Source organism: Vigna unguiculata, chromosome 7, assembly GCF_004118075.2.
Source record: "Vigna unguiculata cultivar IT97K-499-35 chromosome 7, ASM411807v1, whole genome shotgun sequence".
NCBI lineage: Eukaryota > Viridiplantae > Streptophyta > Magnoliopsida > Fabales > Fabaceae > Vigna > Vigna unguiculata.
This window is the reverse complement of record NC_040285.1, coordinates 38,681,918-38,701,820: the sequence shown is the minus strand read 5'-3', so window position 1 is coordinate 38,701,820 and position 19,903 is coordinate 38,681,918. Positions and strand designations below refer to the sequence as shown.

General features: G+C 31.2%; 3 protein-coding genes across 3 annotated transcripts; all 3 read right to left on the bottom strand.

Annotated features, from left to right (window-relative positions):
- Window positions 1–151: 151 nt before the first annotated feature.
- On the bottom strand, window positions 152–3,469 carry LOC114190663 (ACD11 homolog protein). Its single transcript, XM_028079636.1, has 4 exons — window positions 2,896–3,469; window positions 1,754–1,926; window positions 1,286–1,431; window positions 152–491 (listed from the first exon to the last, which is right to left on the bottom strand). Exons 1-4 carry the CDS (start codon window positions 3,103–3,105, stop codon window positions 385–387), a joined length of 636 nt encoding a protein of 211 aa, XP_027935437.1. The 5' UTR covers window positions 3,106–3,469; the 3' UTR covers window positions 152–384.
- Window positions 3,470–5,206: 1,737 nt separating this feature from the next.
- LOC114192190 (ubiquitin receptor RAD23c-like) lies at window positions 5,207–8,888 on the bottom strand. The gene is made up of 12 exons (XM_028081825.1): window positions 8,623–8,888; window positions 7,561–7,722; window positions 7,399–7,449; window positions 7,177–7,256; window positions 6,980–7,066; window positions 6,665–6,842; window positions 6,327–6,482; window positions 6,180–6,251; window positions 6,039–6,086; window positions 5,848–5,957; window positions 5,649–5,727; window positions 5,207–5,560 (listed from the first exon to the last, which is right to left on the bottom strand). The coding sequence occupies exons 1-12, from the start codon at window positions 8,686–8,688 to the stop codon at window positions 5,438–5,440; spliced, it is 1,212 nt and encodes a 403-aa protein (XP_027937626.1). The 5' UTR covers window positions 8,689–8,888; the 3' UTR covers window positions 5,207–5,437.
- Window positions 8,889–13,555: 4,667 nt separating this feature from the next.
- LOC114192192 lies at window positions 13,556–14,494 on the bottom strand. Its single transcript, XM_028081827.1, has one exon. The coding sequence runs from the start codon at window positions 14,375–14,377 to the stop codon at window positions 13,841–13,843; it is 537 nt and encodes a 178-aa protein (XP_027937628.1). The 5' UTR covers window positions 14,378–14,494; the 3' UTR covers window positions 13,556–13,840.
- Between the last annotated feature and the right edge of the window lie 5,409 nt (window positions 14,495–19,903).

Below are 19,903 nucleotides of genomic sequence, written 5' to 3'. Positions count from 1 at the left end.
TAAAATGCTAATTTGATATTTGGTAATAATGCACCAAATGCGTCGCATCCTCATTTCATAATTGTACTTTCACAGGATTCAAACGTAACGGTTTCTGTAGTTCTAAACAAATTATGTATACGTGCATACAGAAACACAAAAACTATAAACCAGCTGAAAATTTCGCATGCATTTTGATTGTAATTTAGTACAAATCTATTTGGTATCTCTAAAGGGCCAAGAGGCGTCGAGTAAAACTAACATAATTACATCTTTTATATATATAGTACAAAAATCGAAGCATGTGTACTTAGGTTGCTGATATATACAACAACACGACACTGCCTTCTAACAAATAGAAAGGGCATTCAACTTAGTAGATTTTCTCTTTTTCTTTTTATAAACTCACCAGTCCAACGTAATATTTCGAGAAAGGTACAGACTATCAATGTATTCTATAATCGGATGTGAGGCAGCAATATACCTTTTCATCTTCTTCTCGGCTGATTGCTCTGCAAAAAGAATTTATGATATTCTGTAAGAAGGACTGGTGCAAGAAAAATCTATCTAAATGGTAATGGGATAAAGTTTGTTTAAAAAACCCTTTGCTCATATCAGAATTTATGCAAATTTTTTTTTTATAAATTTGAAAATAATTAAATAGAATATGCTAAGAAGGTAAGTTGTTTAACCCCAAAATGAAAGCCAACAATAATGAAATTATACAGCGAATAGAAATATGTTGTGTATAAGTTCAAATAGGAAATTCAAAAGATGACTAACATGTTAGGATTAACGACAAATTCAACAGTAAGTGGTAACTTTTAAACTATAACTGCCAACACACATATGGTTGTAGTTTTTCAATGGATTCACTTGAGTAGAAATAGATTAGCTCACTCCATGAGCTTTTAAGGTCTTATATGTCATGTCGGACCAATGCTTTCTAAAAATTTAGTTGGACATTAAGTAACAGTGATTTTAATTCTCGTAGTTTTTCATTGCTTTTACATTTTTTTACTCTATCATTAGCCTATTTAGAAATAGGCCAAACATAGCTATTCTAAAATAACTATTATAAAATAAAATTCTAACATCACAAGACAGTTTCTGAAAATGTCAAACCATACTTGAAAAAAAAAGCTATTACAACTTGAGTTTTTTAAATAAATCTATATCTATCCAAACAAAACTATATTCAACCCAATCTGTTACAACACCAATATATCTATTTAAACACATCATATATTTCATTGCATATACTTAATAAGCACATCACCGAACATAATAAAACAATGCAAATTACCTGTTTCATTGAGCTTCATCAAAAGTTGTTCTCTCGTTGGAAGTGTATACATCCCAGCGTACACAGCTGTTCGTACCGCCCATGTGTGAAATGGTGCACAAACCTGCCCATAAGCTGTTGAAGCCACCTCTTTTAGAGAAGAATCTCTGAAAATGCCAAAATACAAATCAGATATCACAACTATCCACAAGGCACTTAAATTAAGAAAGCAAAATGATAGAATTTATGATGTGGTGCTTCAACGCAGGCGAAACTAACAGACAGGAAAATGGTACTCTTTTCTTTTCTAAAAAAAGTTTCTTCTGACACCATTTCACAATGGTTAACAGAAGTTATTTTTTATATTTCTAAAGAAAAAGTGAAAGGTAATAAGGACTAGTGTGAAAACCATTTCCTTCCTTTCCTAATAATTCACACGGAAAATTCAGCATTGTATTTATGTTGTTGTACACAAAAAAGGTTTCTTACTCAGTGGATAAAAGTTGTTCGAATATAGCTCTGACGAGATCAAGACCCTGCCGAACTCTACGCAGATTACGGGAATAGCTTCCAGATTGTTTCACTGTGTCACTGGCAACATCAACTTCAAGAATATCCTTTAGAGTGGGACATGTCTTTGATGCTTCCAGTAGTCCTTCTAGCTGTTCATTTCAACATCGTATGTTCATAAAGTTAGGAACAATGTCAGACATTCAAATTGAGCCAGAAAACAGGATGAAGTGAAAATTTTAGGAGGTAAAGCAAAGATGATGCACTGAATATAGAGAGAAACTAGTTGGATGAAAATTAACTCTGAAGAAACCAAATGGTGTACACAACCAGCGTGGTTAATTGCAAAATGTAGGAGCTACTAAACGAAAGTTATGTGTTAATTGCAATATTTAACACCACAATATCCGAGTTTATAAGTGCATGATTTTTTCAAACAATCCAAATTCAATATGATCTAAAAAATTGAAAGGAAAAACAAAGATAACATGATTTTGACCACAAGGAGTAACTCGAGGAAAATAGAGATTAAAATACACTAAATTCTGCAATCATAACTTTTAATCGCCTGAGCGCAAGAATCACCGTTTTCAGTTTTCTTTTTATCATTTTTCACATGCACCATTTATCCAGTGTTCGTTCTTCCAACCATTGTATCTGGAATTCAATTATTTAAGTGAAGCATTTTAAACAAAATAAAACTACAAGATTTTTTTTTCTTTATTTTCCTAAAATATCCTCCTTCCAAATAAATTTTGTCAGAGACACAATTCAACACTACATATTCTCCAGAAAACAAAAACAAAATAAGTACCATGATTGATCGCGTCATGAAAACCCAACTCTCCTCAGTAGATCAACGGTCACAGTTATTAATTAGAGAAATGCAAATCATGCTGTGATTATCTTCAAAATTAAAAAAAAAAAAAAGGATACTGTATGAAATTCATACGAAGAGTCGGTTGGAGTAATTTGTTAAAAAAAAAAGGACTCAAAATAGAAATAACTACACATGTCTTCTTCATCGAATGAGGACCACAACGGTCAATCTCGTGTGGTAGTTTTGAAGTTTGAAGAGAAGAAAGTGTGATTTACGATTGAAGTAAGAAAAGAAGATAAACCTTGGCGACGTATTCCAATTCAGCGAATTTGAAAGCGAGGCCGAGACAACGGAAGAGAACGGAGACGAGAGAGGCGGCCTCGCAGAAAGTGTCGAGGCGAATGTGTTTGCCGTCGTTATTCTCCTTCATCCACTTCGACAGCTCCTCAAACGCCTCTGCTATGGCCGTCAGAGGTTGATCTATAACCTCGCCCTCATCCATCTCGGGCATCCTATTCTTCCTTCGATAGCTGGATCGCTTATCGATTCCTTTGATCTCAATGTGTTTGCGAACGTCTCAAACGTCAAAAAGGAATTGGAACTGGAATTCGCAATGGTAAAAAGCAAAGCGCGTGTTTAGACGCTGAGGGAACATTCGCTACAAATGCGCTCTGCCACAACATTCCTTGCAATTCATTTCCCTCAAACTCCTGAAAGACAAATGTCCACCCCTGCTAACTTCCTGCTCCCTTCGTATTCAACATTCGCGCGCCATCGCCTCCTTATTCTTCCTCTTTCTATTGGGCCCTGGCCCAACCTATTCTCTTTTTAGGATCATTTTGTAACACCCCATAAGTACTTGTAAAGAAAGTTTCTTAAATTAGTTTGAAATTTACGAACTATGATAACATACGAAAGATATGTTTTTCAAAATAAAACATGTCCCAAATCCTTTATGCAGTTACTTGATCATTTTATGAACATTCAATTTTATCTGCTCTTATATTAAATAGATTCATAACAGTTATCATATAACAAAATAACAAACAATAGTCAGCTAATGTAAAATAATCTATGGTGTACATATTCAGTTATATTTTATATTATGTAAGCAACCATTCTTATCTCGAAAAAAAACATCCAAGTTTCATAATTACACATATTCGTGAGATCAATGGAGGTCTAAGAAAATAATATCCATGTATTATTTTCTTACATGTATAGAGGTGTAATAAACTAGATCATCAATTCTCATCTTACGTCATGATGGTAAAGGACTAAGGAATAACGATGCACTCAGGATTAGAGTTGTCCAAACGAATAACCTGATTCGACCTGGCTCAACTCACCATGGATTGATAATTTAGTGAGTCAACCCAACCCAGCTCACCTTTTAACGAGCCAAAAATATTGAAATTCAACTCGATCCACTACGGATTGACAGGTTAAACAGATTGGCTTACGGGTTCATTTAATTAAAAAATAATAATTTTTTATTTATTTTTCAGTCAAAACGAAATTATAATTCTAATTAAAATCTAAATAAACTTTAATACAATCCAAATATAAACCAAAATAAAAAAAATACAAATTATTTATGTGTTGACTAAAAAATGCAATCTAAAGTCCAACTTAATAAAAAACACTAGTGTGACCCTTTTATCTGCGGGTTGGCTCACCAACTCCGACTCATCACGGGTTCAACCCGAATGAGCTAGGTTTTAAATGAGCCGAATCAAAAATCAACCGGTATATAAATTTGTAAAAAAATTTCAACTCAACCCGAATTCATGATAAACCAGATTGGCTTGCAGGTTCTAACCCATTTTGACAGCTCTATTCAATACGATAAAAGTCAATTCAAATCATCACTAATACTTAACATTCTGTTTATTTATTTCTTATTTTCTTTTTTTCGTGATAATTTGTGAGATGGATAAGAATGGGTAACAAATGAATGAGGGAGATGGACTGATCAGAATACTAATGATTTGTCAGGCAGAGGTAGACGTGGACTCATAAAAATAGCATCGCAGGGAAAATTGGTGACATATACGAGTCTATAGGGGCGGTGGTGATTCAACGGATAACAATCACTAGTTAGTAGTTCCAACAGCTTGTCAGATCAAAATCTATTGTGCCTCTATTTTTGTAAACCAATCCTGACAACAATAGCCACTATACTTCCAGAAACCAAAAACTCAAATTAATTATTGCAACCAGTAGCTTTATATTGAAGTCTACATGGCAGCGAGTACACTTAACGAGGCACATAATTTATAAGTTAAATCATGTTTACATTAACTATACAGAGTTATCCCAGTTCGTTTTTTTTTTATGTCACCCCATACAAAATTACCTAAGTTTCATAACCGTTAACGGAAAAATTCAGTACAATAAGAAACATTTAGAATATGGTTGATTTGATTTTGAATAAATTCTTAACATTTTAGCTAATTCCGACATCTATTCATATTAATTTTTACGATAAATACTCAAGATGATAACTACTTTTAAATTATTTCCATGTATTCAAAAGAGGACTAATTTGGCATCAATCAACTACTGGCATATAAAACATGCAGAATCTCAAACGTTAGAACTAGAAGGGATGCACAAAAACCCAATAAGTTGGGGGCAAACAACTATGTATATGAATACTAATAAAATCTCGAGGGACAGGGAGGAAATGATAAATACAAGGGCAATAATAAAGGAGAGGCTAAAACTTATCCACTTGAGATTGTCATTATCAAACATCAACTCATTAAACATCGAGTGTAACAAAGACCCATCGAGAGAAGAAGTTGAAAAGAAATAATTTGGCAAATTGGAAAGTAGATCTATTGGTGTTCATCGAATTCGTGCATGTGATCTATAAGGTAGTTCGCAGCCAATTCCTCATTTTTGTTACACGCGAAGTAAACCTCCAATACGATCGCACGATCAAAACCCATTGCTTCAAGCTGAAAACAAAAACCACAACTCAGATTACTATAAATTTCAGACGTATCAGCATATATACATCACATCCTAAAAAGAAGTCAAACTTACACGCTCAATAGCTTGGCGCTCCTCAGGAGTGACGGTCACTGCTTGAGGCATGCCACCAGCCATCTGCCCCAATATATTCCTGAAGCACATTAAATGAAAAATATAATTCAGTGAACATGCAAAAGATATTCAGAAAAGATACTTCCCCTCCTATCTATACACACTCAAAATTACAAAAGAACATCAGATGATCCCTTACCCTTCGCCACCTTCCACAGGTTCATTTATCAGGCGAAGGAAATCAGCTTGATGATCTCGAATCAACCTCATAAGATGAGGATTTTGTTTGCCGAGCTCCTGTAGCATAGGCTGCAGCAAGAACAAGAATCAGGGAACTATCAAGAAGACAACATATGATACAGTGATACACTACTGAGCAAAGAAGAAAACCTGCAATATTTGTGGATTAGCCTGCACCATAGCCCGCAAGGCTTGGAACTGAAATGCGAATGAACATAATTGAAATATCTATTTAAAACATATCTATGAAGCAAGAAATTCTGGGGTAAATGAAGAGAAAGATAATAATACTTGTTGACTGTTGCGTAGAAAATCCAATGAGCCAGCACCAGCAGCACCAGAACCACCCACATTAGGAAGGCCCTGTTACACAAAGTTCAGTATACAACAACCAAAAGCTTTCATTCTCTCTTCAGTAATAAAAAATGTAATAGCTACCTGCGGAAAAAGGTCTAAAGGATTAGCATTAGGCCCAGTTGAGGTAACCGGAGCAGGTTGTGCTGTTTGTGGAGCAGCAGCTGCAGGAGGATTTGCGGGTTGCGCACCTGCAGGAGCTCTGGCTACAAGTGGAGCTTCAGCTTGCTCAGGGATACCCTAATGTTGATGAATGATATTTGGATTTAAAAAAGGAAAGATGGCAAGAAAATATCACAAAATAAAAGAGTCCACCTTCCACCCAAATAACTACGATACTATATTAAGCTAACTATATGCGACTGAAATACTTGTAGGACAAATTCATCAAGCACAGTATTTAACGTCTAAAATTCACATACCGAATACAAATATTCAACAGCTCTCTCAGGGTTGTTATAGGCAGCTCGAAGAGCACGGACAACAGTATCCCTGTCCCAGCTCCCTCCACCCATGTCAATAATTTGCTGAATAGTTCCCTCCAAATGACTTCCAGCAACGAGATTGGATGCCGCCTGCCCATAGATATCAGACCCCTCCCTGATTAAAAAGACATTTTTAGCAACAAAATTTAAAAGAAGAATCAAGCAAGTTGAAGAGTTCTGTCTTTCCAGATACAAAAATAACAGCAACTATAAACTCTACATTCTACACAGGGCAGGAAGCATAACACATACACAGGAGTTCCTGAAGAAATAGAAGCAGGAGCTGGAACTGAAGGTGTAGATACAGGTGCAGGTGCAGGTGCAGTAACAGTTTCCGGCCTGTCGAATTGAAATGAAGCCTTTATATAGCACATAATACACATTAAAATAGTTTAAATTGACATTTATCTAAACAAATAAAAAATATCCTAGAAAGATTAGCAACTCACGGTGCCTCAGTTGCAGCTGGAGCTTGAAGAGCTGTTGACACTGGCGCTGTTGAAGTAGGAGGTGCACTAGTCTGTGGTGTCTGGAATGAATACATAATTTTTAGAGAATGTTTAGATAACGCATAAGAGACATTATGCTTGTCTTATCATATCCCATAACAGGGTAAAGTCTACATGATAGAAATATTGCAAAAGTTTATAACATTTAAAAAGTGTTTTCACCTTGGTCGATGGTGCAGTTGTAGTAGATCCTTCACCAGAAGTGCTCTTACTCTAGCATATTTTAAACATATAATTCTAATTTAGTTCAACATAAATTTGAAACAGAATATGCAACATATTATCATTTTAAAAATAAATAAATAAATGAACCAAAGAAACTACCTTTGATAGCATAATTACAATGAAACTACTTTCAGCTACGTTATTATCCTCCAAGGTAGTAGCATCCTTCAGAACTTTCCCTTGGTGAATTAGCATTTGCTGGGCAGCAGGATAAACATCTGCACCCTGAACAGTTTCAATACTTTTCTTCACTTCAGAAACCTGAAAAGAATATTCACGGTTGAAAATAATGTGACAAATCAGTTATTGATGTTAAACAAACCAGAAGAAAGTAGAAGTGAATCACAAAGCCCTTAAAAGATGAAGCGTCGACAAATTTGATTATATAGAACTCCACATTTAGGTCACATCAAGCATTTAGAAAAATTGGATTGTTAGAAACGTGCAACCCCGAAAACACTAAAAAGCGCTCATTATTCACATATCAACTGCAGTCCTAGTTACCAAGATAACATCCATTCTGAGAATAAGGTAATAAGTCAGTTTTTGGAGCAAGTGTTAGCGGTAACAGTAAGATAAGCCGGGCATTTAAATTTCCATAGATATGAGTAGCAATTAGAATTTAGAACCAGTACTTATCAAAAAAAAAAAATATAATACAAACTGGTTTGATATTCCTAAGAAGTAATACTCCAGATATTGTCAATGCGGAACTTATTCACTATCACATGCCCCAAGAATCCCAAACATAGAAAACAGATTTCCCACTAATAATAGAATCATCAATAACAAGTTTGCCACCAATTCACACGAGCAATGATCCGGAAGACAAAAAAGTTATTAAAAATATGGTTATCTAGCTAGAGAATGTTGTTATGACGAGAATAATAGACTTCATTCGTTCCCCAGCATATTCCATATACCAAATCAATAGTCACTCCAAAAAAGCAGGAATTAACTTTCAAGTAACAAATTAAATCCAAATTGCCATCAAAATTAAATTAGAATTCAAATAAGTGAAACCCTAATTAACACTCAATCTCAGGTTCTAGAGGGAGGGGAAACCTTTGAAAGAATTCAAGAACAGGACGCAATTAGCGACCGAAATAGAAAAAGGAAAATCGCAAAGAATCCAAATCGATAAAGTTTGGAGTAACAAACCGTATTCTGAGGCTGCACTTCGATTTCGAAGTGAGTGCCTTTGAGAGTCTTCACGAAAACCTTCATCTTCGTCACCTATCGCAGTAAGGCGTCACAAACAGCGTCGGAAGTCACGCCGGTACGGTAAAGTTCCGCCGATCCGAATACACCAATTACAACGTTGTAGAGAAGAAAGGAACAAGAGAGAGTGAGCCAAAGGCGCAACAAATGTGAATAAAAACCTCTTTTACTGAAATAAATAAATAAATAAATAAATAATTGGAAATATGATATGATATACCCGAAAATATGCTAGTTTATGTTAGTGGTTGGGTGAGGAGTATCACACGCTTTTTAGAGCGTGATTAGACGCGCAGCTTCGGTGAGTTGAGGTGGTGACGTGGACGATGCTGAAGAATTGGCGTTAACGTGGAAGAAGAATGGGTGGGAATTGAGATGAGAGAATTAGCTAGATTTTTGTGTGAGAAGACCATTGTGCCTCATTGTAAACCTTTTATAAATCTTTGGATGATGTATTTGTTTTTAAGATAAATATCATTATTCTTTTTATCTTTATTTTTTTTATCTTTATTAAGATTAATATCATAGATTCTGTTATTGATCTGTATAACGATTTTTTATATATATTATTTAAGATAAAGATTAATATTATTACTGTTTTTTTTTTCAACATTATATTTAATCTATTGTTATTGTTATATTAAATTATCTACTATTTCCTATAAATAATAAATCACTATTTATTAATTTTTCTTATATTACTTATATCACATGGTTAAATAAATAAAAGTATATATGATATATGGTTTATATACCCAAAAATATGCTATGGTTTATATATCCGGAAATATGGTAGTTTTTACTCTGGCAGTAGTTGAGTGAAGACCATGACGCGCTCTGTCTTTGGGGATGATTTTATGGGCCTTGATGGGCTTTAGGTAACGACCATGGTTAAATAATTCGTCAACTATATCTTAATGTGCATTCTCAACAATCAAAGGGATTTTGTAAGATTTTAGATAAAAGATAAGAAAGTAACTTTAAGGAGATTTTGTATATATAGAATATTTTCAATAAAAAATTATTAAAATGAATTTTTATTATTAAGAACATAATTTTAATTAAATTATTGTAAATATATGTTCATTAAAATTGAAAAAAAATTATAAGACATGAATTTAAATAATATTTCTTTAATAAATAACCTTATTTTAACAAATTCTCATTAAATTTGCTCTTATATAACTTATATATTCCACTAAGAACGAAAGAGGTGAAATGTTTTTCAAAAATATATTATGTAACAAACCTTTCTTCTTCGGTTTTTTAATGAATATATAATTTGATCATATTTTAACATTTATTAAAAATATGTCAATTATGAAAAATATCGTTGACCATTTCATAACTTTGTGTTAGTTTCTTAAAAAAATTATAATACAAGTTACTTCTATATTAAATATTAAAATATATGTCTTAAATTTGTGAAATAATTTATAGTGTCTTCCATATCAGGAAAATTATTGTATCTGAGTATTATACAAATAAAACTATCACAAAATGCAAAAAATTTACCATAAGAAAAAAAAAAGTATACAATCTCAAATAAAACCATCACATAATGGTTTCTTAACAACTATACAAACGAGCTGTTAATAACTTGATATTAAGCTTATAAATTTTTAATTTTACTCATTTAAATAATTGAATCCAATCTCAAAATTGTATCTATTTCCGGAATTATTTAGTTAAGGTTTCCAACATTTAAAAAGTCAAATTCAAATAATTCATACATCTTGTTTGTTTTGTAGGTAACTTGCTTTTTGGGCTGAAATAGAAAAACTGTCGTGGGCAGGGCTTACACTTTTCGAGCCCATACCAATGAAAGACACCAGTTTTTTTTTTTTTTTCAACTCGAAATTTTAGCTCTATAATTTATAAGCACAATCAAATGAATTAAAATTGAAAATCAATTAAAACATTACATCAACTATTTCAATTTTCAATTAAGTATCCTTAAAAAAATGATCGCAATATTCAAACTAGGTATCATCATTCGGACGAGAAACGAAACAAACTAACGACCTTGGCTCTACATCAATAATCTTTCCTCAAAGGTACAAAAAAAGGCCTTCCTAATTTTAAATTTATTGTAACTATTAATATAGCTTCTACTCCATATATTAATAAAAGGATATATGTATTCTGTGCTATTATTTTTAATGAAAATAGAACTTGTTCTTGCCAATAAATATAAACCGATGCGGTCGATACTCGGCCCGTATCTAACGGGCCAGACTTGGGCCGAAGTTGCAAAACTCCTTCGCTATCGAATTTTTCTTCCTCTTTGCTCTTAGTTGTAATATTTTTTCTTCACAGAAATTAAAAATATACCCACGGAAGTATTTAACTTTTTTTTAAGTATATGACTCCGAAAAACTACAAGCACCAGCTTATTTGTCCTTAGACTTTGGTATAAACCAATAAAAAATATTTTTTTGATAAATTAAAATAAAAAATATATATAATGTATCTACACATAATTTTTTGACATGTGACACAATTGTGACTTGACACGTGGACAAATTTTTTGAAATTTAAAAAAAAAACAATAATAATTAAAATTTAAATTAAAAAAAAAATCTGTGACATGTATTATTCAAAAACGTTAACTATTTAAACACCGTCAATGAAAAAGACTAAATTGACCAGAATTTGACAAAAATAAAGACTTAATTGAACATAAAAAAAATGAAAATCAGATTAAATAAAAACAACAAAAATATGGACCAAATATATATTTAAACCTTTATTTATCCCCTATGGATGTATTCATAGACAAAAAGTTAGAAAAATTATTTGAATATGTCATACCAAAAATATTATTAAAATCATTTTTGAACCGCTATTTTTAAATTTATATTAAATTGATTATACTGTTTTAAATGCATATATTTATTTATCTGTCTTACTATTAAATATATTGGTCTGTGTAAAAAATAAACATAAAAAGTTTCAGAATAACTTTATATATAATTAAACAGTCGTATTAGAACTTTTAAACAAGTCATTTTTTATTATAACACCTATACATAAATTATTCGACATATATGGTATTGTGAGAAAAATGTAACCACTAAGTAGTTTGCTTAGCGGAATAGTACACCACAAATACGTCAGTCTTTTAAAAACTTTATGATAAAACAGATTTTCTTTTTAAATAACTTATAGGTAAGACTTTCATTCAAATGGCACCTCTGAACAAAGTGTGGGGTGGAATAACTAATGCGGAAATAGGGTATGGTCTATATGTGTAAAATAGAACAAAAAAAAGGGTGAGTATCGAAAGAGCTTAAACTAAAATGGTGACGTAAATGAAGCATTTATTATGTGTATACTTTTCAATAGTGGTGTGCACCATCATTTTCCTTAACGGGATTAATCCATCTAATTAATTTTCTTTTATTTGGGTGTGAAGTCGTGTTGGATGAGTTAGGTTTACCTATCATTTATGCCTACCATAACTCTTCTCCATCGGTTCACATAACAAAGAATATGTAGAAAAGGAAAAGAAACCTAAAACCATGTCCTTTTCTGTCTTCCAAATACAACGTTGTTTATTTTTGTTTATTTTGTAAATCTGAATTAAGTTTTGCAGTAATTGGTGAGGTGTGAGCCACTTGTAAAGCTTATAGAAGCTACAGTTGTTTACTCACCAAAAATGGCCCAAGTTAAACGTACGGTGCACCAACAAGTATGTAAGTAAAATGTGCAAGAAATACACAAAAGTTAGGCCCAAAATCCACCATCCTCCTTTCTTCGTCTACCACCCAAGATTAACAATGGCATCATCACGTGCTATACTTTGGTATTGTCATTCTTCTCAATCAAATTAAAGTATCTTTCAGCTCCCAATATATCGTTGTTTTTAAGTCTACCAAACTTTAGTTTTTTTCTCCCTTAAAGCAACCAGAGATAGATTAATTTATAGTATATCAAAATTTGTTATTTGTTAAATGTATTTTTCTAACTACTATTAATATATTATCATATTAAAAAAAAATTATACACGATCAAAACTTACAAAACGAAACGAGAGAAAATAAGAAGTGTTTTTCTCAAAAAAGGTATACAGTGAGATGAAAAAAAAATGTTTTATTCATTATTAAACACTTGTATATCATATGTTGTATCGTTCTTATAAAATGAAATCTAAAAGTAATTATTATAGTTTTTTTTTTCTATTTGAGGTATTAATTCAAAGTACTGTGTTGTATATGTTGAATTTATTATTTGTTTATACAGGACTGGTCGGACACTTTCTTCAAGTTCATGTCTTGGTCTCCGATTGTTTTTATCTTCTCTTCAAAGGATAAAAGATAATTGAAGTACTTTTTAACAATTAATTACAAACATTTTAAGCGTGCTAACTAAAATATCCCAATATTTTAAAATGAAAAATTCTATAACTAGAAATAGATATTATTTTTCTTCTAGAAAAATAGAATCCCCAATTCTCTTCTCTTTCTAATAATAGAAGTTATAATCCATTTTTTTTATAGAATATAGAACATAAATAGATGAAAAAAAATTGAAACCAAAAAAATTATCTATAATATTAAGATCACTTAATTAGAAAACACAACGAACCAAAATTTATAAAGCAGATGAATACCACTTATTAAGAAACACAAATACTAGTAGCCATTGTTGCTAAATAAAATAGAATTTGATAAAAATTGAAGAACAAACCATAAAATTAAATCAAATATTACTAATAAATTCTTTATCGTATCAGTCAAATATTATTTTCTCAGTTTTTTTTTTTACTTTCCACGCCAAACTAAAATTCAAAATTTTCAAGTTGTGTTTCTTCAGTCTAGCAGCAGTTCATCTAGCAGAGAAGAAGAGAGATACTATTTTCCAGTTCTTGTAATTGCAAAACCAAATCAACATTTTATTTCAAAAAATCTCTTGGATAATTAGATTAGACGTGCAATTCAGACTCTAGATTTTAATATAGTGAATATTCCAGTAATTTACTCCCTTCATAAAGTATTAGAAATATAACTAAGCAATTTCCTTTGCATCTGTTATCCTAAACTTCTTCTGTAATTCCCTTCATCAAGAAAAAAGGGAACAAAAAACAGTGAAAAATATGTACATCTCTAATACTTTTATCTTTTTATCTTTTTTCTTTTTCCTTTTAATTAAATATCTATTGTGTGGGCAACGTCTCATGCCGCCATGTATCAGAAAAATCAGTGGAATCATAATACACATCCGAATGATCGAAAAGTTTCTCAAACGCAGCGTATTCCGTAGCAGTATCGCACTCGTAACCGAATCCCATTCCCAAATCAAACGAATCGTATCTTGAACTATGGTCCTCAAACTCCCACAACTCGCCGATTCCTGACGAGTCAGACGCCACTCGGATCAACTCATTCTCCTCGTTTTTCTTCTCCGGCACCGACGAGTTTCCGGCTGGAGGAAGCCCTAGCTCGTCGTCGGAAGCCTCCAGGAGGTATCCGATCTGCGCCTGAGACTCGCCGGAATCTGACGTCACGCCGGAGATCTCCTCCTGCAGACTCTTCATGACGGAGTCAAGGTCCTGAGTGGACGGCGCATCGTCGGCGTCGTCGAAGAACTCGAGTAAATCGTCCCTGAGTCGCTTTGCCTCGGGCGATTCCAGAACCGAGTCGTCCGAGTCATCTCGGACACGCTTCTTGCAACCTGAATCGCTATCACCCATACTTAGAAAGGAAGGCCAAAACGGTAGCGTTTTGGGAATTAGATTTAAGAGACACGTTTAATCGGTGGTGTTTCAACGAGAGTTGACACGGCGGGTTGTGGTGGCGAAGAGATCTCGTGAGGCTTATATATAAAGGGGGACAATGGAGAGAGAAAGAAAAGAAAGAAAGAGAGAGAGAAAGAAAGAGTACGGTGTAATGATGCTGACGACGCAGGCGCGTGGGACCGAATTCTTAGCCCATTACACACAGACTTTGATTTTGCCTTTTTGTTTTCATGTTTCTTATTTTTTATTTAAATATTTATTTTTAGCTTTTTATGGTTTTGTTGTAAAAAGAATATGGTGGCTGCTTTTTCCTTTTTTAAAATATTAAATGGAGTTGAATTTGGAGTTGGAGTCCGGGTCAGTTGCGTGGGTCCCACTCGCCTAGTCAATGACCGCTTTTGGTGCTTTATTCGGCCCGGTTCGGCTGGTGTTTTTTTAGGTGTTTTGGTTGGTACCAAAAGGAAAAGAAAAAGAAAAAACGGACAAAGCAAGGGTTAAGTGTGAGGGTGTTTTGGGAATTAAAGCTTTTTCATTATTCATTTTTTTTAATTTTATAACAGTGATGGGATTTGTTTAGACTTGAAAATTGCATTCAAAATTGCAAACTTGGTCGAAGGGAATTATGGGTTGGCCTTCTGAGAAGCTTTGAAATGAAAGGTTTACTTGAGTGGTGGCAACGTCAATAAAAATAAAATTAAAATTAAAATAAAATAAAAATTGCATTAAAAATGCCTACGATAATGTTGCCCACTATCACTGCCTCAATCAATGGGTTACACCAATTCTTATCTTCTCTATCTTTATTATTTATCATTTTAACTATTCCTATTTCCTAATTGCTAAAAAGATACACCTTTGCTTTCCAGATCTCAACGTTTCTCATGTGCTTCAAAACCTCTTTACTTCATCATCTTCCCTTTAAACCAACTATTTATTATTTTTTAAAAAGCTTACTAATAAAAAATAACAACTAAATCACACACATATAGTAATTTATAATTACTTACCTTCTTAAGTTTATATAATCTTAAATTAAGGCGTTTCAAAATTTTCATGTTGCACTATTTCTCCGAGGCAGTTTATTAATATGTATTATTAGTCATTTATAAACATATGTAAATTATATGATTTTCGCTATCATTTTTTTATATTTTTCAAAACACTTTTTTAATTTATTTCCTAAATTTAGACGTTCTCATAAAATAAAATGATTATGGTATCCGTTAATTTTAATTTTTTTTAATAAACATCCTTTTAGAAAATGCATCGCAGTTTTAATTTTTAAATTGGTTATTAGTTCTTATACTATTATACAATATTTATATTTTTTATATTTTAAAATAATACAGCAACATAATAAAAATAAAGTTTGAATTAAAATTAAAGTAAGCTTGATAAACTTACGGTCGAACCGGTACGATGCCACCTGTATTTTCGTTAATAATTTATAATATTTTTATAGCATATGAAATTTAATAGATCTTCGCATACTCTATTCATGGTGATGCGTTACTTCTTATAATTAAATTTAATTAATAATGTTTTTATAATCCGTCTAGTTTGTAAAATTATAACTAAATGTCATATATCTCATGCTATTTTGAATTTGATGCATGTTTTTCGGTAAAACTTAGTTGTTAGTGTTTCATTGTAAGCTACAATATTTTTCTTAACAATAGTGATAAGAATTAGTTATGTTTTATAAGTAGATTTTTAAAATAATTACAATTAACACTTACAAATAGAAGTTAGGTATTATTTTTAGTTTTTTTTTATTTATAGATTTTTTGCATTGATTTTAATAATTTTAATTAAAGGTGTCAATGAGTCAAACTATGAATTAACCTATTTCATTAAAAAAAATACCAAAATATACACGTGGTATAATTTTTTATTTCAAATTATTATATTTAAAAATCAGAATTAATTTCATAACCTAAGTTTTAAAATACATGTTTTATTATAAATTTCGTAAACTAAAAATTCATTGTTAAAGCAAATTAATTTTTTTTAGTTCAACATTATTGTCAAAAGCTACCTAAAATGATGTGGTTGATAGGTTTAGATATTATAATATGTGTAGAGTTTAGATTTTTTTTTTTTTGTCTTTAAAATACACTTATGTTAATACTTAAATTTTTTTTTTAACATAACTTTAGATATTTTCTTTAACATATCTTAAAATATCAAAAGAAATGTTTATCGGTATATTGTAAATGTACAACAAAGAAATAACACAAAAAATTAATCAAAAAATTAAAATTCATTTAGTAATAAGTACGGTGTCTATTTATTACTGATCTTATCTAAATAAAATTTAAAATTAAGTCTTTAAAATATAAACTTAGATAAAAAATAGTAATTTTAAAGTACAATTAATAAATTTGCATACTAAAACACTAACACAAATGAAATTAGTTATTTTCTGAAAACAAATTTAAATAAGTAGACCTAAAATATAAGTTTAAAAAATAACTTCAATTTTATATCTTTAAATAAAAGATAAAAAGTTATATGAAATCAAACTTTCAATCATTATTCAATAACTCAGCGAATATTATATACATACAGGTTGAATACCATAAAATTTGTTCCTTAATAATATTTGTTAAATACCCATACTAAATATTTACATATATCAACTAAAAAATATCTATTTTTACAAATTATATCCACAAATATTCACAGTTATGTTTTTTTTTTTTTCAACTAATAAAACCTAAGGTTCAAATTAAACCTAAAATTCATAACCTGGTTAGAATATTATGAACTCGGTCCCTCACTTTAACTCTTTTGCTCTAAACTAATAGTAAGTTACTAACTTATCGTTAACAGTTACATATAAGAATTATTTTTTAATTCAAGTCATGCATGTAAATTTGGAGATTTAAGATTTTCACACTAATATTGGTGTGTGGGAATTGTGATTAGAATATTGTTAATCTAAAAAATATAGATTCTTTGGATTTGATCCTTCATTAACTAGCTACTATTATACCTATATATTCCTCTACAAAATTATCGAGTCAAACTCGTGTGGTCGTGCGTGCTTGTAGCATATCTTAAAAAGTTGTGTATATTATTAACACATTCCATCTTTTAATCCAGAAAATATTTTGGGTACACGATTTAAAATAAAAGATATTATCACTTTTTTTTTCATTTTCATGCCTTGTATATTTTAAAAATCTGTTACAGCAAGATTCACACGTGCAATAATAGTATTTATCGGTCATATATTTCTCAGTAAGTGATAACGTGTTCCTTAAGACAGTGAAACTAATAAAAACATTCTGAAAAAATTCTGTAATTGTTTAAATTATATGAAATGTAAATATATAAAAAATTGTCTTACATCAGCTTGTGTAGTCAATAGTTGTTGTTAACTTGCTATTATGATAGGAAAGTAACTTGACTATTGTGATTAGTACCTTCACTAGTGCAGAACAACGAAGGAATTGGAGTTTTTTAACTCTACGAAGGGATACTGCCTCGGTTATTCGAAACCGAGGCATATTCTACACTTACTGTCTCGGGTAGGCGATGAACCGAGGCATATATTACCACTACTGCCTCGGTTATTACAGAACCGAGGCATATTCCTTCAGTAAAAAAAAATAAAAAATTCAAATTAGGGGTCAACGCAGTGGTCAAAATAATTAAGTGTCTCTACTGCCTCGGTTAAGAGAGAACCGAGGCATATTGCATCAGTGAAAAAAATAAATAAATTAAATTAGTGGTCAAGGCGCTGAGTCAAATTTTTTTTAGTTCTATATGCCTCGGTTATTATGACAACCGAGGCATAAAAGTTCAATTTAATTACAAAACTGCCACCGCGTGCTTTTATGCAGCGAGTCCACATGAACCGAGGCATATACAGCGCTGTAAAATCTCTAAAATACACTGGTGCTTACTTTATAATGCAACAACGAAACCTAAATTGTTTTAAAACCTGGGGCAGATGGGTCAGTGTTGGCTTAAATTATTGCAATAATAACACGTTATGGACCAGAAATGGAATAAAATTTCATCCTTAATGATTTGCTTAGGCCACACTATAAGGGGTTTGTTTCTTGATTAAAATTTATTTAAAACTTTAAAAAAATATAAAAAAAAATTAAATAAGATATAAAACTTAATAGGTTTTGATTTGAATTAAAATGCGTTGGAACAGATTATATGTTTGAGGGAGTTGCGAAAGAATTAAGGTAGAAGAAAAGGTGGTTGGGTTTCTCAACCACCACGTGAAGGGAGGAATGAAGTAGAAGTAGCAGTAGTTGGCAAGGTGAGTTCATGCTCCCAAAATATCTATACTACCATTTTTATTTTTATTTTTTGAGATTTTCTTAAATTAAACTAACATACCAATTTTTTTTAAATTATGCATAAATTTCTCATTTATTTTAAAAACATTTCATTATCTTCCATTATAATATAAATGTATTTCATGATTTTAAAAGGACCACACATATCTTCTAATCTTGTGTTATATGTAAGCATTTAGAGAGTTTATTATAAAAAAATGGTGGGTATAAGAGTATTTTGAAAAAATGATGATGAATGTTGGTGTGATTTACTCCAATATCTAACAAGTTCCCTCCATCGGCCCACAGTGCAGCAACGACCACTTCTTCCATCCCCACTTCACGTGTATGGTTTATCGGTAGGTTTTGTTTGTTTTTAAGAATGGATCGAGAGAATAGAGAGAAAATTATTGAGTTATTTGTTTCAAGGATGGACAGACTAAAATGAAGATATTTGACTAAAAAATTTATGAAAGGTTTTAATGGATAGGTTAAATTATCTGTTTGGTTTTCATTTTTTTTTTAGGAAAATATCGATTTCATTTTTTTTAGTTATTCAAATGTAATAAAAAATAATAATAATACAATAATTCTTTTTTATATTACCCAATAAATGAAAGGTTTATACTATTAAACATATCTCTTATAATTATCATATCTCTTGTATCTCTCATATTTTTTAAAATGTTTACAAATTTTAAACCTTCGTAATATTTCATATTGTAATTATATGACTCATCATATTTATGACTCTTAATATTTCATATGTCTGTATTCCAATTAAGTCTGGATCAAACTCTCAAGATCAAAATATAAACTTAAGTGAATGTTTACTATATATAGGATAGGGATAGGTATTTTGGGGACAGAAACGGGACAAATATGTACAACCTCATCCTATCCTCATACCTAATTGAAAAAAATAGGATCTTTGGTGGTAGATCTTGGTCCTAAAATTTGGAAAGGCCAAAATAATATACTTAAAATTCATATATCTCCCAAAAGAGTTAATACGAAACTCCTATCTTACAACTATAATTCTTTTAATTCTATATAAGGTTCCCTCTAATTCAAAATTAGGATTGTGAATAATTCAAAATTATGTAAAGTAAAATTTATCTTGTTTTCATCTCTACAGGTATTTTCTCTTATCATTCCTAAACAATAACATATTATT

Bases quoted from the DNA above. Each gene is read 5' to 3' on its own strand.
- LOC114192192 (XM_028081827.1), bottom strand. From the start codon at position 14,377: ATGGGTGATAGCGATTCAGGTTGCAAGAAGCGTGTCCGAGATGACTCG.
- LOC114192190 (XM_028081825.1), bottom strand. From the start codon at position 8,688: ATGAAGGTTTTCGTGAAGACTCTCAAAGGCACTCACTTCGAAATCGAA. The intron at 6,843-6,979 runs GTATGTGTTATG...CTTTTTAATCAG, and splicing joins ATTTCTTCAGGAACTCCTGT to GGAGGGGTCTGATATCTATG. The intron at 5,958-6,038 runs GTTTTCTTCTTT...TTCTTGCTGCAG, and splicing joins CTAATCCACAAATATTGCAG to CCTATGCTACAGGAGCTCGG.
- LOC114190663 (XM_028079636.1), bottom strand. From the start codon at position 3,105: ATGCCCGAGATGGATGAGGGCGAGGTTATAGATCAACCTCTGACGGCC. The intron at 1,432-1,753 runs GTAAGAAACCTT...TGGCATTTTCAG, and splicing joins GAACAACTTTTATCCACTGA to AGATTCTTCTCTAAAAGAGG. The intron at 492-1,285 runs GTAATTTGCATT...TTCTTTTTGCAG, and splicing joins GATGAAGCTCAATGAAACAG to AGCAATCAGCCGAGAAGAAG.